General features: G+C 41.4%; 1 protein-coding gene across 1 annotated transcript in view; it reads right to left on the bottom strand.

Moving 5' to 3' along the window:
• Nucleotides 1-466: 466 nt before the first annotated feature.
• Nucleotides 467-21,722, bottom strand: part of LOC148543805 (uncharacterized) — a 38,570-nt gene continuing 17,314 nt past the window's right edge. The window contains exon 2 of the mRNA XM_088498720.1: nucleotides 467-570. Within this exon, the coding sequence (XP_088354846.1) occupies nucleotides 467-570 (104 nt within the window). The remainder of the gene's footprint in view (nucleotides 571-21,722) is intronic.

Below are 21,722 nucleotides of genomic sequence, written 5' to 3' on the forward strand. Positions count from 1 at the left end.
AGGTTTTGGGATGCATTTCAGAAAACTTTCGGAACCCGACTAAGCTTGAGTACGGCTTACCATCCTCAAATAGATAGTCAATCCGAGAGGACGATCCAAACACTAGAGGACATGTTGAGAGCTTGTGTCTTGGACCAACCGGCGAGTTGGGATTGATATATGCCGTTAGTGGAGTTTGCATACAATAATAGCTACCATGCGAGCATCGGAATGGCTCCGTATGAGGCTTTGTATGGAAGAAAATGTCAATCTCCGCTGTGCTGGTATGAAGCGGGAGAGAAAGGCTTGTTGGGGACGGAGATGATAGCTGAGACCACTGTACAAGTCAAGAAAATCCGAGATAGGATACTCACGGTGCAGAGTCGCCAAAAGAGTTACGCCGATCAGAGGCGGAAGCCCTTGGAATTTGAGGAAGGAGACCATGATTTCCTTAAAGTTACTCCGACCACGGGAGTAGGAAGGGCGATTAAAGCGAAGAAGTTGAACCCTCGATACATCGGTCCGTTTCAGATCCTGGAGAGGGTCGGACCGGTGGCGTATTGGATGGCACTACCACCTCACCTTTCGAACCTGCACGACATGTTTCACATGTCGCAACTTCGGAAGTACACTCCTGATGCTAGCCATGTGTTAGAACCTGAATTAGTTCAGTTAAGAGAAGATTTGACGCTTCTTGTTGCTCCAGTCAGAATTGATAATACTAGTATCAAACGATTGCGTGGAAAAGAGGTTTCATTAGTCAAAGTGGCATGGAGTCGAGGCGGTGTTGAGGAACACACTTGGGAGCTTGAGTCGGAGATGCGAACGGACTATCCGCACTTATTCTCAGGTAATTGAATTTGAATTTTGTGGGCAAAATTTCCAATTAGGTGGGTAGAATGTACAACCCAGTTAATTAATGGCTAATTAACCCATAAATAAGAATGTATTCTAGAAAGCCAAAAATGTAATTTTTATGGCTAAATATGATAGAGGAGATTGAGACGAGAATGTCGATACCAATTTTGTAGAAAACAGACCAAGATTGGACCGAACGGGCCAAACTGGGCCAACCGGACCCCTAGTGGGCCCTTGGCCCAACATAACTAAGCCCAAAAACCCTCATTTCAGCACTCTCTCTCCTCACTACACTCAAGAAACACGCTGAATGGAGGCCAAGGGGGGAAGAACACTCTCTCAAGTTCTATCTCTCCTCTAATCTTCAAACCACCATAACTTTTGATCTAGAGCTCCGATTGCCGCACCGTTTACAGCCACGTGTTCACCGCGGAAAGCTCTACAAAACCCACTACTTTATTTTTGAGGTAAGCCACGAAATCATTTCAGTTCTTCATCCCTAATTTTCGAATTTCATGGGTAAAAATATTGAGATTTTGGGCTCTTTGATGTTATAGGACCCAACTTTCTTGAAGGAGAAGATTAATCTTGTCTACTTGGACCTTGGGTGTGGTAAGACTCTCAACCCTAGTGTAATTTGTTGTTCTATGATGTTTGGGTATTGAGATGTTGTGTATGGGTATGATGATTGTGGCTTAGGTTGTGTGTATGTGGGTATTAAAGCTTGATTGAGACTTTGAAAAGCTTGAAAAGGGATTTTAATGATAAAAATCTATTCTTGGAGGTGTTGAGACCTTGAGAGCTTGTGGACAAGTGGTTTGGAAGTGCTCCGGTTGAGCTTGGGAAATCGGCTAAGGTATGGTCTCGGTTTCCTGTATCTAAAATGTAATGTGGAGTGAAAACTTAGGCTAGAGGCCCTAAGATAGGCATTAAATTGTTGATGTTGTTGAATGGTTGAGATATATGATGTGGTCATATATGTGATTATGAATATTGATGCCTTGATGGTGTGATATATGAGAAAAATGCATGTTGTGATATATGCTTGATGAATGTTTGAGGTTGAATTGAGGATGGAACCATGTTGAGAGTGAGCATGGTAGTGATTATGTGTAATGTTGGTTAATTGGTAATGGTGTGATTGGAAATTATGATGAGGAAGGGTATATGCCATGTTAATGTATTTAATATTGGGCTAATTGTTTGAGATGGGATGAAATGGTTAGATGTTGGCTTGTAATATGTTAAATATACTAATGTATGAGTTGAAGAGGCTTGAATTAATTTTGGCATACTTTCCTTGATTTTGAAAAGGGTTGCAATTGGGATGTTTTGAAAATGGCACTTTGTGGTTTTGAATGAAAATGTGGTTTTTTGGCATACTTTGATGGGACATAACTTGAACTCCGGATCTCGGTTTTGTGCCAAATCTATTTAAAACTGAAATTGGATCTAGGGTGGTTATACCGTTCGAAGAACGGGGGGAAAATAATTTAAAATGGATGAGTTATGTCCCTTGGAAGATTGGGGGTTTAATTTGTGAATTCTGCAGCTTTTAACTTAGAAATTTTTTTTGGCAAAATGGCCCCCACGCGTAGGCGTGCTTGACGCGTATGCATCGTTTTTCAGAAAAACGCCATCCACGCATGCGTGTGGCTCACGCGTACACGTCGATGTGCTAAAATGGTTGCCCAGACAAAATTTCCGAGAGTTGCGTGAGCACTGTGCCAGTTCTGTGCGTGGGGCACAAACGCACCCACGCGTACGCGTGGCTGACGCGTAGGCGTCCCTTGACTGTTTTCCCATCCTCGCGTGCGCGTGGGCGACGCATACGCGTCGATGAACTTTTGGCCATCCACGCGTGCATGTGTAGGACGCGTACGCATGGCCCTGTTTTCATCCCAAAGGTGATCTTTGAGTTTTTAAAGCCAAATTTCATACTTTTAAGCCTCCGATCTCACCCCTTATGTCTTAAATCATTATGATATACCTAGCAATGAGAAAGGAGCTAGGGATGTGATAACTTGTGGATGAAGCAAGGGAAAACGTTATGATCAATGATGATCAAAGATGATTATATGAGATGCGGAGGATGGCGGTGGAAGTGCTTTATGTGCCATGAGCCGAAAGGCTGTATTTGTTGATAAATTGGCTGGTTCTGGATTGAACCGTGAGCCGGATGGCTGAGTTTGTTGCCGAGTTACGGCGGAGCCATTATTGATTATGGCCGAATATAAATGCATATATGCTATAGAATGAAATGTGAATGTTGCACTTCCACTATCTGAGATACGAGTTTTCCTGGGTGAAAGCAGTGGCTAGCCACCACGTGCTCCAGGTGGAGACTCGATACTCTGCTGATCCTATGTCGTAAGTGTGGCCGGACACTGTGAAAGTTCTGGATGAGCTCGCCCCCGTGAATATACACCAGTGAGGGTGTTGGATATGGATCATGATTATGATCACGATTATGTTGAGTATAACTCGAGTTGGGGATGCGCGACAGAGGGACAGTCCAATGGTTAGCTACCAGGACTTGTCGGGTTGGCTATATAACTGACAGATGATATCATGAGTCATTAGGGACGGGCATTCATCATATGGATATTATGTGAATTGTTTGAGATTGCCTATTTGACTGCATATTACCTGCTAATTGTCTAAATGCCTTATCTATTCCTATTTTGTATATCTCTTGTCTGATATAATTGTGTTTGCCATATTATACTCCTACTGGTGGTTGAGAGGTTTGAAGGATTTGGAAAGGGAATTATTAGTTAGACTGAAGAATCTTTAGTTAGTTGCCATTTATGGTTTAGCCTGTTTATAAGCTTTGATATATTTGGTGCAAGTTCTAGGATTGCCTTCGGCTTTTCCAGGACATTACATGTTAAATATGTGGGTACTGTTACCATACTGAGAACCCCCGGTTCTCACCCATGCGGATTTTGTGGTTTTCAGATGTAGGACGCGAGGCTTCTCGTTGAGGCATGCTGGAGACTTTTGGATTAGCGAAGATCCTTGTTCTCAAGACTCTATTTTAGTTTATATGTTTTGCTTAGATACTTTTATCTACACTGAATAATACAAACTGTGATGACTCCTCTTAGAGGGGATTTTGGAGAATAGGTTCTCTTGTATTTATGTCCCTTTGGGTTTCCTTGGGGTTTCTTATTTTATTTATTTGTATATATTGCTATGCTCAGACCGGTTATTTTCGCAACCGGATTATGAGTTTTGATATTCATGTTTTTGACACTCATTTGTATATGTATAATCTCGCGTTGGTATATCCTTTGTTCGTCATGTTTTCGATCGGAGTGTTGCGCTTTCGAGTTGCGATTTTGTTTTACCCCTTTCCTTCAAAGGCTCCTAGTTATAATCTTTATTCACACTACTATATGTACTAAATTTTAATTTTTAGAGGTCGTAATACCTTGCCATCTCTAAATTATGACTTAAGCATAAGACTCTGTATGGTAGGGTGTTACAGGGCACGTATAAATTCCCGGGTATGAAAAGCCCCCATTGAGTGATTATATGATGAATGAATGTGAACTCTATGCATAAACTCTTGGGGATGTGCGACGGGGGAGAATCTAAAGTTTTTGGACTTGTCGGGTTGGCTGGATAACCGACAGATGGGTTCCATCAGCCATAGGACAGGCATGCATCATATGCATTTGTTTGTTTTGATTGCTATGCATTTCCTGGGTTTGCCTAATTGATATATACCACCTGCTACCTGTTATACTTGCTACTTGCACTATCTGCTCATTACTTGTGCGTGAACTTGTTTGGTTGCTTGTCTTTGTTGCATTGTGGATGATGGAGGGACGGAGGAAAAGGTGAAATGGTTTGGTGTTATGTTAGGTTTGAAATGGAGTAAGTTAGGCAGATTTAGATTACCTACCCATGTTTATGGCTTCTGTTTAGTAATTAAGTTGGATAACTGAAGAACGGAGTTCTAGGATTGCCTATGGCATTCTCAGGACCTTATTTATTATACGCGTGGCACTTTTACCATGTTGAGAACCTCCGGTTCTCATTTCATATTGTGTTGTTGTTTTTCAAATGCAGGTCGAGAGGCTGCTCGCTAGGCGTCTGGATCCTTGAAGCGAAGTAGTTCTTGGGTGTATCTTGGATTTCTGTTTGTATATATGTATATATGTATTTAGCTTACTCTCCAAGTGACTTGTGTATGCTGCTCCTCTTAGAGGTTAAGGGAGAGATAGGAGTTTAGAATTGGTATTTTGGTGTATTTTGGGGATACCTATGTATGTATATATATATCCTCCGGCCAGCCTTAGCTCAGGGGCTAGTTATGTTGTTTCCTTGACTTTCCTTTACTCTTTGGTTTACCTTTATCATTTCCTATTAGGTTTCTTAGCACGTAAGTAATCCTATTCCTTGAGCGTTGCACTTTTTATTTTTGTGGTTTTGTTTTTAACCGTTTTTCAAGGCTCCTAGTATATTGTCCTTTCCACTAATATATATATATGTTACTGTTTAGAGGTCTATAACACCACACTACCTCTATTCTATGACTTAAGCGTAAAACTCTATGTAGTATGGTGTTACAAAATAGAAAGTGCAATTTTATTTTAATTTTATTCTTAATATTTAATTTTAATTTTACCTTTAGAATTTCAATATGTTTCAATTATACCATTAGGGTGAATAACATTAATTATAACTAATCAATTATATTATCTGATTTGACTAAAATTAAATAAATATTAAATTATTTAATAAATAATAAATGAATTTAATTTAAATCATTCTCTTATTATTTTCTATATCTATGAATCAGAATGTACTTTTATGTATCTTGATTAATAATTCTTAAAGGAGTTACTATTTTATTTACTAACATTTTAAATTTTTTATAATATTTTCATAAAGCTTTATTAATTAATAGGTTCTTCTTCACAATGTTTTTCTTGAATTTTTTAACAAAAATATATCTTAATTTTTGTCTCTCATATATTCATTGATTATACTAATTTTTTTTACAGTGTATTTTTATCAATTACATGAATTATTTTTCTGTCTTTTTTTTTTACTTTTTTAATTATTTTATTATCTTATTTTTAATTATTTATTTTACTTTCACTTCTCATATGTTTATTGTATTTCACTTTATCTTAGTTTTAATTTCATAATTAACTTTTAATTATATAAAATTTAATAGTTTCTTTCAAAACATGCTTAAATATATTATCTATTATATACAATCATTAGGATAAACAAACAAATATAAATTGAATATATAATTTAATTTTAATTTAAAATAATAAATAAATAAATTGCCAGAAAAATTGCAACCAATTTTATTTTTAATTTCTCTATAATTTATTTAAAGGTAAAAATCTCTTTAAAACCACTAACATCGCCGATAACAAAATTATATGTCTCTATTAAATAAAAAAATATATAAAATAAATAACATATATATAATTTTAAAGTTATTAATCATAGACTATAGACAAATTTTAAAAAAAAAAATCTTATGGGTCAACATGTAATTTTTTTATATTTTTATTTTTTTCAAAAATTTTTCAAACTTATGAACATTTAAGTTGTCTATACATAAATTAATGCCTAATTAACCCATAAATGAGAATTTATTCTAGAAAGCCAAAAATGTGATTTTTATGGCTAAATATGATAGAGGAGATTGAGACGAGAGTTTCGATACCAATTTTATAGAAATCGGACCAAGATTGGACCGAATGGGCCAAACTGGTCCGACCAAACCCAAAGTGGGCCCTTGGCCCAACTAAACTAAACCAAAACCCTAGTTTTCAGTACTCTCTCTCCTCACAACACTCTCATTCACGCTGAAATGGAGGCCATGGAGGGAAGAACACTCTCTCAAGTTCTATCTCTCACTTGATCTTCAAACCACCATAACTTTTGATCTAGAGCTCCGATTGCCGCTCCGTTTGCGGCCACGCGTTCACTGCGGAGAGCTCTACAAAACCCATACAATCAATTTTGAGGTAAGCCACATTTTGCTCTTCGAATTTCCAGCCTTGATTTCGAGTTTCATGAGCAAAAATGTTGAGATTTTGGGCTCTTTGATGTTATAGGACCCAACTCTCTTGAAGGAGAAGGTTAATCTTGTCTCCTTGGACCTTGGGTGTGGTAAGATTCTCAACCCTAGTGTAATTTGTTGTTCTATGATGTTTGGGTATTGAGATGTTGTGTATGGGTATGGTGATTGTGGCTTAGGTTGTGTATATGTGAATATTGGAGCTTGATTGGTGATTTTGGAAAGCTTGAAAAAGGATTTTTGGTGGTAAAAATCTGTTCTTGGAGTTGTTGAGACCTAGAGGACTTGTGGACAAGTGGTTTGGAAGTGTTCCGGTTGAGCTTGGGAAATCAGCTAAGGTATGGTTTCGGTTTCCCGTATCTAATATGTAATGTGGTAGGAAATACTTAGGCTAGAGGCCCTAAGATAGGCATTGAATTGTTGATGTTGTTGAATGGTTGAGATATATGATGTGATCATATATGTGATTATGAATATTGATGCCTTGATTGTGTGATATATGAGAAATGCATGTTGTGATATATGCTTGATGGATGATTGAGGTTGAATTGGTGGGTGGTACCATGTTGATGGTGAGTATGATAATGATTATGTATAATGATGGTTGATTGGAAATGGTATTATTGGAAATTGGGATGAGGAAGGATGTATGATATGATATTGTGTTTGTCCTTTAGCCATTTGATTGAGAAGTGTTAAAATGGTTGGATGTGATTTTGGAAATTTTGGTAAAGTGTCAATGTGTGAGTTGAGGATGGCTTGTTGTTGATTTTGGTACATTTTGAATGATTTCAAAGAAAATGGTTGAAATTGGCATGTTTTGATTGATTTTGAAAAGAGTTGAAAGTAGCTTGTTTAGAAAATGGCACTTTGTGGTTTTGTATGAAAACATAGTTTTTGGGCATACTTTGACGGGACATAACTTGGACTACGGATCTCTGATTTGTGCCAAATCTATTTAAAAATGAAATTGGATCCGGGATGTCCATGCCGTTCGAAGAACGGGTGAAAATGATTTAAAATGAGAGAGTTATGACCGTCGGAAAATTGGGGGTTGAATCTGTGAATTCTGCAGCTTTTAACTTAGAAAATTTTTAGCAGAATAACCCTCCGCACATAGGCGCACTTGGCGCGTGCGCGCCATTCTTCCAGGAAGCACCATCTACGCGTGCGCGTGGTGTGCACGGGCGCGTCGATGCGCTGTGCCATATGCCCAGCTATTTTCCAAAGAGTTGTGCCAGAATTGTGCCAATTTTGTGCCTGGGCGCAAGAGCACCCACGCGTACGCGTGGCTGACGCTTGCGCGCCGTTTGGATATTTTTCAACCCGCGCGTATGACGCTTGCGCGTCGATGAGTTTTTGGCCATCCGCGCGTGCGCGTGGAGTGCGCGTACGCGTGGCCCTGTTTTCATCCCAAAGTTGATTTTTGAGTTTTAAAAGCCAAATTTCATACTTCTAAGCCTCCGATCTCACCACTTATATCTTAAATCATTATGATATGCCTAGCATGAGGAAAAAGGGCTAGTGAATGTGGTAACTTGCGAGTGAAGCAAGGGAAAAATGAATGATCTATGAGGATCAAAGATGATTATGTGAGATGCGGAGAATGGCGGTGGAAGTGCTTGTTATGCCATGGGCCGAAGGGCCGTAATTGTTAATGAATTGGCTGGTTATGGATTTAACCGTGAGCCGGATGGCTAGATTATTGCCGTGTTACGGCGGAGCCATGATTATGGCTATGTATAAATGCATATATGCTGTTGAATGAATTGTGAATGTTGCACTTCCACTATCTAAGATACGAGTTTCCCTGGGTAGTAGTAGTGGCTAGCCACCACGTGCTCCAGGTTGAGACTTGATACTCTGTTGACCCTATGTCGTAAGTGTGGTCGGGCACTGTGAAAGTCCCGGATGAGCTCGCCCCTGTATATATTCACCAGTGAGGGTGATGGATATGGATCATGATTATGATCACGTTTATGATGAGTATAACTCGAGTTGGGGATGCGCGACAGAAGGACAGTCCAATGGTTAGCTACCAGGACTTGTCGGGTTGGCTCTATAACCGACAGATGATATCATCAGCCACTAGGGACAGGCATGTATCATAAGCATACTACATGAATTGTTTGAGATTGCCTATTTGACTGCATATTACTTGCTAATTGTCTAAATGCCTTATCTGTTCCTATTTGTGAATCTCTTGTCTGATATAACTGTGTTTGCTATATTATACTCCTGCTGGTGGTTGGGAGGTCTGAAGGAATTGGAAAGGGAAGTATTAGTTGGACTGAAGGATCTTTAGTCAGTTGCCACTTACGGTTTAGTTTGTTTATAAGCTTTGACATTATCTGGAGGAAGTTCTAGGATTGCCTTCGGCTTTCCTCTATTATTATGTATTATATATGTGGAAGCTGTTACCGTGCTGGGGACCTCTGGTTCTCACCCATGCGGATTTTGTGGTTTTCAGATGCAGGACGCGAGGCTCCTCGTTAAGGCATGCTGGAGACTTCTGGATTAGCGAAGATCCCTTGTTCTCGGGACTCTGTTTTGGGTTTATATGTTTTGCTTAGATACTTTTATCTCCATTAAATAATACAAACTGTGATGACTCCTCTTATAGGAGATTTTTGAGAATAGATTTCTGTATTTGTGTCCCTTTGGGTTTTCTTTGGGGTTTTCCTTATTTTATTATATGTATATATTGCTATGCTCGGACCGATTATCTTCGCAGCCGGATTTTGAGTCTTGTTATTCCCGTTTTTGACACTCTTTATATATATGATCTCGCGTTTGCTTATCCTTTACTCGTTACGTTATCGATTGGAGTGTAGCGCTTTCGAGTTACGTTTTTTTTTGTTTACCCCTTTTTCTATAAAAGCTCCTAGTTATAATCAATCATTCATACTACTATACGTACAAAATTTTTATTTTAGAGGTCGTAATACCTTGCCATCTCTGAATTATGACTTAAGCATAAGACTCTGTATGGTGGGGTGTTACATTATGGTATCAGAGCAGTTCGTTCCTGTAGAGCCTGAGGAATGGACTGACTATGCTTCTGTGCATTCTCTGTGTGTGTGTTATGTGCTGTTAGTATATCTGCTTGATATAAATGGCATAAACGTTCATGAGCATGCATTTGGGACTTTGAAGCACTAGACTTTCGATATTGAGACTGATCAACTTAATATCGATTGTTTGGTGTGTATAGTGTAACACCCTACCATACAGAGTCTTATGCTTAAGTCATAATTCAGAGATGGCAAGGTATTACGACCTCTAAAACAAAAATTTAGTACGTATAGTAGTATGAATAATTGATTATAACTAGGAGCCTTTACGGAAAAAGGGGTAAACAAAAACCGTGACTCGAAAGCGCAACACTCCGATCGATAACGTAACGAGCAAAGGATAAGCTAACGCAAGATCATATGTATAAAGAGTGTCAAAAACGGGAATATCAAGACTCAAAATCCGGCTGCGAAGATAACCGGTCCGAGCATAGCAATATATACATATAATAAAATAAGGAAAACCCCAAGGAAAACCCAAAGGGACACAAATACAGAAACCTATTCTCCAAAACCTCCTATAAGAGGAGTCACCACAGTTTGTATTATTTAATGGAGATAAAAGTATCTAAACAAGATATATAACCCAAAACAGAGTCCCGAGAACAAAGGATCTTCGCTAAATCCAGAAGTCTCCAGCATGCCTCAACGAGAAGCATCGCGTCCTGCATCTGAAAACCACAAAATCCGCATGGGTGAGAACTAGAGGTCCCCAGCATGGTAACAACTTCCACATATATAATACATAATAATAGAGAAAAGCCGAAGGCAATCCTAGAACTTCCCCCAGATAATATCAAAGCTTATAAACAAGCTAAACCGTAAGTGGCAACTGACTAAAGATCCTTCAGTCTAACTAATACTTTCCTTTCCAATTCCTTCAGACCTCCCAACCACCAGTAGGAGTAAAATATAGCAAACACAGTTATATCAGACAAGAGACTTACAAATAGGAACAGATAAGGCATTTAGGCAATTAGCAAGTAATATGCAGTCAAATAGGCAATCTCAAACAATTCATGTAGTATGCTTATGATGCATGCCTGTCCCTAGTGGCTGATGATATCATCTGTCGGTTATAGAGCCAACCCGACAAGTCCTGGTAGCTAACCATTGGACTGTCCCTCTGTTGCGCATCCCCAACTCGAGTTATACTCATCATAAACTTGATCATAATCATGATCCATATCCATCACCCTCACTGGTGAATATTTATGGGGGCGAGCTCATCCGGGCCTTTCACAGTGCCCGGCCACACTTACGACATAGGGTCAAAAGTGCTTCGAGTCTCAACATGGAGCACGTGGTGGCTAGCCACTGCTACTACCCAGGGAAACCCTCATCTCCGATGGTGAAAGTGCAAACATTCACAATTCATTCAACAGCATATATGCATTTATACTTAGCCATAAACATGGCTCCGCCGTCACACGGCAATAATCTAGCCATCCGGCTCACGGTAAAATCCATAACCAGCCAATTCATTAACATTTACGGCCCTTCGGCCCATGGCACAACAAGCACTTCCACCGCCATTCTCCGCATCTCACATAATCATCTTTGATCCTCAATGATCATCCATTTTCCCTTGCTTCACTCGCAAGTTACCACATTCACTAGCCCTTTTTCTCATGCTAGGCATATCATAATGATTTAAGACATAAGTGGTGAGATCGGAGGCTTAGAAGTATAAAATTTGGCTTTTAAAACTCAAAAATCAACTTTGGGATGAAAACAGGGCCACGCGTACGCGCACTCCACGCGCACGCGTGGATGGCCTTAAAACTCATTGACGCGCAAGCGTCATGCGCGCGAACGCGTGGATTGAAAATTAGCCAAACGACGCGCAAGCGTCAACCACGCGTACGCGTGGGTGCTCTTGCGTCCAGGCACAAAACTGGCACAACTCTGGCACAACTCTCTGAAAAATGGCTGGGCATTTGGTGCAGCGCATCGACGCGCCCACGCACACCACGCGTACGCGTGGATGGTGCTTTCTCGAAGAACGGTGCGTATGCGCCAAGTGCGCCTACGCGCGAGGGGTCATTCTGCTAAAAATTTTCTAAGTTAAAAACTGCAGAATTCACAAATTCAACCCCCAATCTTCCGACGGACATAACTTCCTCATTTTAAATTGTTTTTCACCCGTTCTTCGAACGGAATGGACATCCCGGATCCAATTTCATTTCTAAGTAGATTTGGCATAAATCAGAGATCCGTAGTCCAAGTTATGTCCCGTCAAAATATGCCCAAAAATCGTGTTTTCAAACAAAACCATAAAGTGCCATTTTCAAAACAAGCCACTTTCAACTCTTTCAAAATCAATCAAAACATGCCAATTTCATCCCTTTTCTTTGAAATCAATCAAAATGTACCAAAATCAACATCAAGCCATCCTCAACTCACACATTGACATTTTACCAAGGTTCCCAAAACCACACCCAATCATTTTAACACTTCTCAATCAAATGGCTAAAGGACAAACACAATATAATGTCATACATCCTTCCTCATCCCAATTTCTGATAATACCAATTTCCAATCAACCAACATTATACATAATTAACATCATACTCACCATCAACACGGTACCACCCACCAATTCAACCTCAACCATCCATCAAGCATATATCACAACATGCATTTCTCATATATCACACAATCAAGGCATCAATATTCATAATCACATATATGATCACATCATATATCACAACCATTCAACAACATCATCAATTCAATGCCTATCTTAGGGCCTCTAGCCTAAGTATTCCCTACCACATTACATATTAGATACGGGAAACCGAAACCATACCTTAGCCGATTTCCCACGCTCAACCGGAGCACTTCCAAACCACTTGTCCACAAAGCTCTTCCCTCGGTTCTGTGGGAATGATCCTTTGTGACTTCTTTTCTCGACGGCTGCCCTCTTCACGCACTCTTCAGCAACCCTACACTTGTTCACCAATTCGGAGAAAGTCCTAATCTCCATTGGCCCCACTGAACCGAAAATATCACTCTGGAGTCCTCCTTCGTACTTAACACACTTCCATTCCTCATATTCCACCGGAGTCCCTTGACACATACGAGAGAATCTGAACAGCTCCTCAAACTTGTCAGTATACACAGATACGGGCATAGCACCCTGCTTCAGCTGCAACAATTCAAGCTCCTTGGCCGTCCTAGCAGAAGTCAGAAAGTACTTCTTATAAAACTCCTCTTGGAAGACATCCCAAGTGATATAATCATCACCCTGCTGCAGAAGGCGTCGGATTCCCTGCCACCAATGCAACGCTTCACCAGTGAGCAAATAGGTAGCGAACTCCACACGCTGCCCTTCAGGTACCACCTGCGCTTGCAGTGCTCGTTCCATAGCCTGAAACCATGTATCGGCTTCAGTCGGACTAGTAGTTCCCTTGAACTTCGGTGGATTAACCTTCAAAAAGTTTGCCAGTGTCATCGGGCCCTGAACTCCACCTCTATCATTACCATGGTTGTTCATCTGTTGACCAAGAGCCTCAGCAGTGGCTTGCATAGCAGCAGCCATGTTCTCCAACGCAGTCATAAAGTTCACCGGATCATTAGGGTTAGTCTCCGGCGCACGAGCATTCGTATGTCCTCTCCCACGACCTCTACCGCGTCCACGAGGTGCCATCTGGTTCCTATACACACCAAACAATCGATATTAAGTTAATCAGTCTCAATATCGGAAGTTTAGTGCTTCAAAGTCCCAAATGCATGCTCATGAACGTTTATGCCAATTATATCAAGCAGATATACTAACAGCATATAACACACATACAGAGAATGCACAGAAGCATAGTCAATCCATTCCTCAGGCTCTACAGGAACGAACTGCTCTGATACCATAATGTAACACCCTACCATACAGAGTCTTATGCTTAAGTCATAATTCAGAGATTCATAGTCCAAGTTATGTCCCGTCAAAGTATGCCCAAAAACCGTGTTTTCAAACAAAACCATAAAGTGCCATTTTCAAAACAAGCCACTTTCAACTCTTTCAAAGTCAATCAAAACATGCCAATTTCATCCCTTTTCTTTGAAATCAATCAAAATGTACCAAAATCAACATCAAGCCATCCTCAACTCACACATTGACATTTTACCAAGGTTCCCAAAACCACACCCAATCATTTTAACACTTCTCAATCAAATGGCTAAAGGACAAACACAATATCATGTCATACATCCTTCTTCATCTCAATTTCCGATAATACCAATTTCCAATCAACCATCATTATACATAATTAACATCATACTCACCATCAACACGGTACCACCCACCAATTCAACCTCAACCATCCATCAAGCATATATCACAACATGCATTTCTCATATATCACACAATCAAGGCATCAATATTCATAATCACATATATGATCACATCATATATCACAACCATTCAACAACATCATCAATTCAATGCCCATCTTAGGGCCTCTAGCCTAAGTATTCCCTACCACATTACATATTAGATACGGGAAACCGAAACCATACCTTAGCCGATTTTCCACGCTCAACCGGAGCACTTCCAAACCACTTGTCCACAAGCTCTCAAGGTCTCAATACCTCCAAGAACAGATTTTATCACACAAAACCCTCTTCCAAGCTTTCCAAAATCACCAATCAAGCTCCAATATTCACATATACACAACCTAAGCCATAACCATCATATCCATACACAACATCTCAATACCCAAACATCATAGAACAACAAATTACACTAGGGTTGAGAATCTTACCACACCCAAGGTACAAGGAGACAAGATTAACCTTCTCCTTCAAGAGAGTTGGGTCCTATAACATCAAAGAACCCAAAATCTCAACATTTTTGCTCATGAAACTCGAAATCAAGGGCTGGAATTTCGAACAGTAAAACATGGCTTACCTCAAGATTGATTGTATCGGTTTTGTAGAGCTCTCCGCGGTGAACGCGTGGCCGCAAACGGAGCGGCGATCGGAGCTCTAGATCAAAAGTTATGGTGGTTTGAAGATTAAGTGAGAGATAGAACTTGAGAGAGTGTTCTCCCCCCCCCCCTCCATACCAATTTCAGCGTGTTTGAGTGATAAGTGAGGAGAGAGAGTGCTAAAAACTAGGGTTTTGGTTTAGTTATGTTGGGCCAAGGGCCTACTTTGGGTCCGGTTGGACCGGTTTGGCCCGTTCGGTCCAATCTTGGTCCGATTTCTATAAAATTGGTACCGAAATTCTCGTCTCAATCTCCTCCATCACATTTAGCCATAAAAATAACATTTTTGGCTTTCTAGAATAAATTCTCATTTTATGGGTTAGTTAGCCGTTAATTGACCGGGTCTTACATATAGGAACCAGATGGCGCCTCGTGGACGCGGTAGAGGTCGTGGGAGGAGTCGTAATAATGCTCGTGCACCGGAGATTAACCCTAATGACCCGGTGAACTTTATGACTGCGCTGGAGAACATGGCTGCTGCTATGCAAGCCACTGCTGAGGCTTTTGGTCAACAGATGAACAACCATGGTAATGACGGAGGTGGAGTTCAGAGCCCGATGACACTGGCGAACTTTTTAAAGGTTAATCCACCGAAGTTCAAGGGAACTACTAGCCCGACTGAAGCCGATAGGTGGTTTCAGGCTATGCAACGAGCACTGCAAGCGCAGGTGGTACCTGAAGGGCAGCGTGTGGAGTTCGCTACCTATTTGCTCACTGGCGAAGCGTCGCATTGGTGGCAAGGAATCCGACGCCTCCTGCAGCAGGGTGATGATTATATCACTTGGGATGTCTTCCAAGAGGAGTTCTATAAGAAGTACTTTCTGACTTCTGCTAGGATGGCCAAGGAGCTTGAATTGTTGCAGCTGAAGCAGGGTACTATATCCGTATCTGAGTATACTGACAAGTTTGAGGAGCTGTTCAAATTCGCTCGTATGTGTCAAGGGACTCCGGTGGAATATAAGGAATGGAAGTGTGTTAAGTACGAAGGAGGACTCCGGAGCGATATTTTTAGTTCAGTGGGACCAATGGAGATTAGGATTTTCTCCGAGTTGGTGAACAAGTGTAGGGTTGCTGAAGAGTGTGTGAAGAGGGCACCCACTGAGAAAGGAAGTCACAAAGGATCATTTCCACAGAACCGAGGGAAGAGTTTTGCACCTAGAGGTCCGCCTTTCAAGAAGGGAGGTTCTTTTAGGAGGCCCAACAACAACTACTCCCAAGGAAAAAGGTTTGGGAAGCAGCCTCAAAATGATCAAGCTTGTACTAGGTGTGGGACTCACCATCCGGGAGTACCATGCAAGGCCGGATGGGGTTTGTGCTACAATTGTGGAAAGGCGGGACATAAAGCCACAAGTTGTCCGGAGAGGCAAAAGCAAGGTGCTGGGAAAGCACAACAGACTGGTCGGGTGTTCACCACCTCAGCTGTGGGTGCAGAGGGATCTGAGACACTCATTCGAGGTAACTGTGAAATGGCTGGTCAAACTTTAAATGCTTTATTTGATTCGGGAGCATCGCATTCATTCATTGCATTTGAGAAAGCCCATGAGTTAGGATTGAAGATCGTAACCTTAGGTTATGACTTAAAAGTGTATAATGCTACCCATGAAGCCATGGTAACTAGGCTAGGATGCCCGAAAGTTTCGTTTAGGTTCAAGCAGCGTGATTTTGTCCATAATTTAATCTGCTTACCGATGATCGGTCTTGATCTTATCTTGGGATTGGACTGGTTATCTGAGAACCATGTCCTACTTGATTGCTCTACAAAGTCGGTGTACTTTATGCCAGAAGATACAGAAGGGCCGGTCGTGGTGAATAATTATTACTTGAATTCGATGATGGTGAACTGTTCTGGATTCGAATGTCAGGGTATCCTGTTGTTAACCGCTGGTGTTTCAGGTGATGATCAAAGGTTGGATCAGATTCTGGTAGTGTGTGAGTTTCTGGAAGTGTTTCCCGATGATATTGAGGAGTTTCCACCTAACCGAGAGGTCGAGTTTGCTATTGAGTTGGTGCCTGGGGAGGGGCCAATCTCAAGTGCTCCTTATAGAATATCGCCATTAGAGATGGCCGAGCTAAAGTCTCAGTTAGAGGAATTGTTGGGTAAGAACTTTATTCGACCGAGTGTTTCCCCGTGGGGTGCTCCAGTGTTACTAGTAAAGAAGAAAGATGGAAGTATGCGACTCTGTGTGGATTACAGGCAGCTGAACAAGGTCACCATAAAGAATAAGTACCCATTGCCGAGGATTGATGATCTCATGGATCAGTTACAAGGAGCTGGGGTTTTCTCTAAGATCGATTTGTGATCCGGTTATCACCATATAAGGGTGAGGGATGAGGATATCCCTAAGACCGCTTTCAGGACTCATTATGGTCATTACGAGTATACTGTAATGTCTTTTGGGTTGACAAATGCTCCTGCAGTGTTTATGGATTACATGAATAGAGTGTTCCGTCCGTTTCTGGATAAATTCGTTGTTGTCTTCATTGACGACATACTAATTTACTCCAAGACTGAAGAAGAGCATGCGGAACACTTGAGGACCGTGTTGCAAATTCTAAAGGAGAAGAAACTCTATGCAAAACTGTCTAAGTGTGAGTTTTGGAAGGATGAGGTGAAGTTTTTGGGTCACGTGGTGAGTAAGAAGGGAATAGCCGTAGATCCAACCAAGGTAGAAGCTTTGATGGATTGGAGGCAACCAACCACAGTAACTGAGATAAGGAGTTTTCTGGGTCTAGCTGGCTACTACCGAAGGTTCATCAAATGCTTTTCGCAATTAGCTTTGCCGTTGACAAAGTTAACCCGCAAAGACACTCCGTTTGTTTGGACTCCTGAGTGCGAGGAGAGCTTTCAGACATTGAAGAAAAAGTTGACCACTGCACCTGTGTTAGTGTTACATGAGCCGAACGAGCCTTTTGAGGTGTACTATGATGCCTCGTTAAAGGGTCTAGGGTGCGTGCTGATGCAGCATCATAATGTGGTGGCGTATGCCTCACGACAGTTGAGACCTCACGAAGTTAGTTATCCTACGCACGATTTGGAACTCGCTGCGGTTGTGTTTTCCTTGAAGGTGTGGAGGCATTATCTCTATGGGGTTAAGTTCCAAGTCTTCTCTGATCACAAGAGCTTGAAATATCTCTTTGATCAGAAAGAGCTTAAGATGAGGCAGAAGAGGTGGATGGAATTATTGAAGGACTATGACTTTGAGTTGAATTACCATCCGGAAAAAGCGAATGTAGTGGCGGATGCGTTAAGTCGAAAGTCATTATATGCGGCTTGGATGATGCTTCAAGAGGAGAAGTTGCTCAAGGGATTCGAGAGTCTAAAAATTGGTGTTCGAGAAGTATCTGGAACCTTGTGTTTGAGCCAATTAGAAATCTCAAGTGACTTTAAGTCCGAACTCCTAAAGGCTCATGAGAATGATGAAGCGTTATGGAAGGTGTTACCGGCTATCGAACAAGGAAAACAGTGGAGAGTGTCGGAAGAAAAAGATGGGTTATGGAGATTCAAGGGTAGGATCATTGTGCCGGATGTTGGTACTTTGAGGCAAGATATCTTAAAGGAGGCACACAAAAGCGGATTCTCCATTCACCCGGGAAGTACTAAGATGTACCATGATTTAAAGGCGATGTTTTGGTGGCCGGGTATGAAGAATGATGTGGCGGAATATGTTTCAAAGTGCTTAACTTGTCAAAAGGTAAAGATTGAACATCAAAGACCTTCCGGGATGTTGCAACCTTTAGAGGTTCCGCAATGGAAATGGGAAAGTATTGCAATGGACTTTGTGTCGGGATTGCCAAGGACTAGGACTGGTTTTGATGCTATCTGGGTGATTGTGGACCGACTGACGAAGTCAGCTCACTTTTTGCCCATTCGGATGACTTACACCCTTGAGGAGCTAGCATGGTTATACATAAAGGAGATTGTGAGACTCTATTGTGTACCTGCTACTATAATCTCTGATAGAGATCCTCGTTTCACTTCGAGGTTCTGGGGTGCATTTCAGAAAGCTTTTGGAACCCGATTAAGCTTGAGTACAGCTTACCATCCTCAAACAGATGGTCAATCCGAGAGGACGATCCAAACCCTAGAAGATATGTTGAGAGCCTGTGTTTTGGACCAACCGGCGAGTTGGGATCGCTATATATGCCGTTAGTGGAGTTTGCATACAATAATAGTTACCATGCGAGCATCGGAATGGCTCCGTATGAGGCATTGTATGGGAGGAAATGTCAATCTCCGCTATGTTGGTATGAAGCTGGAGAGAAAGGCTTGTTGGGGCCGGAAATGATAGCTGAGACCACTGATCAAGTTAAAAAAATCTGAGATAGGATGCTTACGGCGCAGAGTCGCTAGAAGAGTTACGCCGATCAAAGGCGGAAGCCCTTGGAATTTGAGGGAGGAGATCATGTTTTCCTGAAGGTTACTCTAACCACAGGAGTAGGTAGGGCGATTAAAGCAAAGAAGTTGAATCCTCGATACATTGGTCCATTTCAGATCCTAGAGAGGATTGGACCGGTGGCATATCGGATGGCTCTACCACCTCATCTTTCGAACCTGCACGATGTGTTTCACGTGTCGCAGCGTCGGAAGTACACTCCTGATGCTAGCCATGTGTTAAAACCTGAATTAGTTCAGTTAAGGGAAGATTTGACGCTTCCAGTGGCTCCAGTCAGAATTGATGATACTAGTATCAAACGGTTGCGTGGAAAAGAGGTTTCATTGGTCAAAGTGGCATGGAGTCGAGGCGGTGTTGAGGAACACACTTGGGAACTTGAGTCGGAGATGCGAACGGATTATCCGCACTTATTCTCAGGTAATTGGATTTGAATTTTGTGGGCAAAATTCCCAATTAGGTGGGTAGAATGTAAGACCCGGTTAATTAATGGCTAATTAACCCATAAATGAGAATTTATTCTAGAAAGCCAAAAATGTGATTTTTATGGCTAAATATGATAGAGGAGATTGAGACGAGAGTTTCGGTACCAATTTTATAGAAATCGGACCAAGATTGGACCGAACGGGCCAAACCGGTCCGACCGGACCCAAAGTGGGCCCTTGGCCCAACTAAACTAAACCAAAACCCTAGTTTTCAGCACTCTCTCTCCTCACAACACTCTCATTCACGCTGAGGGAAGAACACTCTCTCAAGTTCTATCTCTCACTTGATCTTCAAACCACCATAACTTTTAATCTAGAGCTCCGATTGCCGCTCTGTTTGCGGCCACGCGTTCACTGCGGAGAGCTCTACAAAACCCATACAATCAATCTTGAGGTAAGCCACGTTTTGCTCTTCGAATTTCCAGCCTTGATTTCGAGTTTCATGAGCAAAAATGTTGAGATTTTGGGCTCTTTGATGTTATAGGACCCAACTCTCTTGAAGGAGAAGGTTAATCTTGTCTCCTTGGATCTTGGGTGTGGTAAGATTTTCAACCCTAGTGTAATTTGTTGTTCTATGATGTTTGGGTATTGAGATGTTGTGTATGGGTATGGTGATTGTGGCTTAGGTTGTGTATATGTGAATATTGGAGCTTGATTGGTGATTTTGGAAAGCTTGAAAAAGGATTTTTGGTGGTAAAAATCTGTTCTTGGAGGTGTTGAGACCTAGAGGACTTGTGGACAAGTGGTTTGGAAGTGTTCCGGTTGAGCTTGGGAAATCGGCTAAGGTATGGTTTCGGTTTCCCGTATCTAATATGTAATGTGGTAGGAAATACTTAGGCTAGAGGCCCTAAGATAGGCATTGAATTGTTGATGTTGTTGAATGGTTGAGATATATGATGTGATCATATATGTGATTATGAATATTGATGCCTTGATTGTGTGATATATGAGAAATGCATGTTGTGATATATGCTTGATGGATGATTGAGGTTGAATTGGTGGGTGGTACCATGTTGATGGTGAGTATGATAATGATTATGTATAATGATGGTTGATTGGAAATGATATTATTGGAAATTGGGATGAGGAAGGATGTATGATATGATATTGTGTTTGTCCTTTAGCCATTTGATTGAGAAGTGTTAAAATGGTTGGATGTGGTTTTGGAAATTTTGGTAAAGTGTCAATGTGTGAGTTGAGGATGGCTTGTTGTTGATTTTGGTACATTTTGAATGATTTCAAAGAAAATGGTTGAAATTGGCATGTTTTGATTGATTTTGAAAAGAGTTGAAAGTGGCTTGTTTAGAAAATGGCACTTTGTGGTTTTGTATGAAAACATGGTTTTTGGGCATACTTTGATGGGACATAACTTGGACTACGAATCTCTGATTTGTGCCAAATCTGTTTAGAAAAGAAATTGGATCCGGGATGTCCATGCCGTTCGAAGAACAGGTGAAAAGTGATTTAAAATGAGAGAGTTATGACCGTCGGAAGATTGGGGGTTGAATTTGTGAATTCTGCAGCTTTTAACTTAGAAAATTTTTAGCAGAATAACCCTCCGCGCATAGGCGCACTTGGCGCGTGCGCGCCATTCTTCCAGGAAGCACCATCCACGCGTGCACGTGGTGTGCGCGGGCGCGTCGATGCGCTGCGCCATATGCCCAGCTATTTTCCAGAGAGTTGTGCCAGAATTGTGCCAGTTTTGTGCCTGGGCGCAAGAGCACCCACGCGTACGCGTGGCTGACGCTTGCGCGCCGTTTGGATATTTTTCAACCCGCGCGTATGACGCTTGCGCGTCGATGAGTTTTTGGCCATCCGCGCGTGCGCGTGGAGTGCGCGTATGCGTGGCCCTGTTTTCATCCCAAAGTTGATTTTTGAGTTTTTAAAGCCAA

Source organism: Arachis ipaensis, chromosome B9 (assembly GCF_059453495.1).
Source record: "Arachis ipaensis isolate K30076 ecotype BB chromosome B9, ASM5945349v1, whole genome shotgun sequence".
In the NCBI taxonomy this organism is placed as follows: Eukaryota; Viridiplantae; Streptophyta; class Magnoliopsida; order Fabales; family Fabaceae; genus Arachis; species Arachis ipaensis.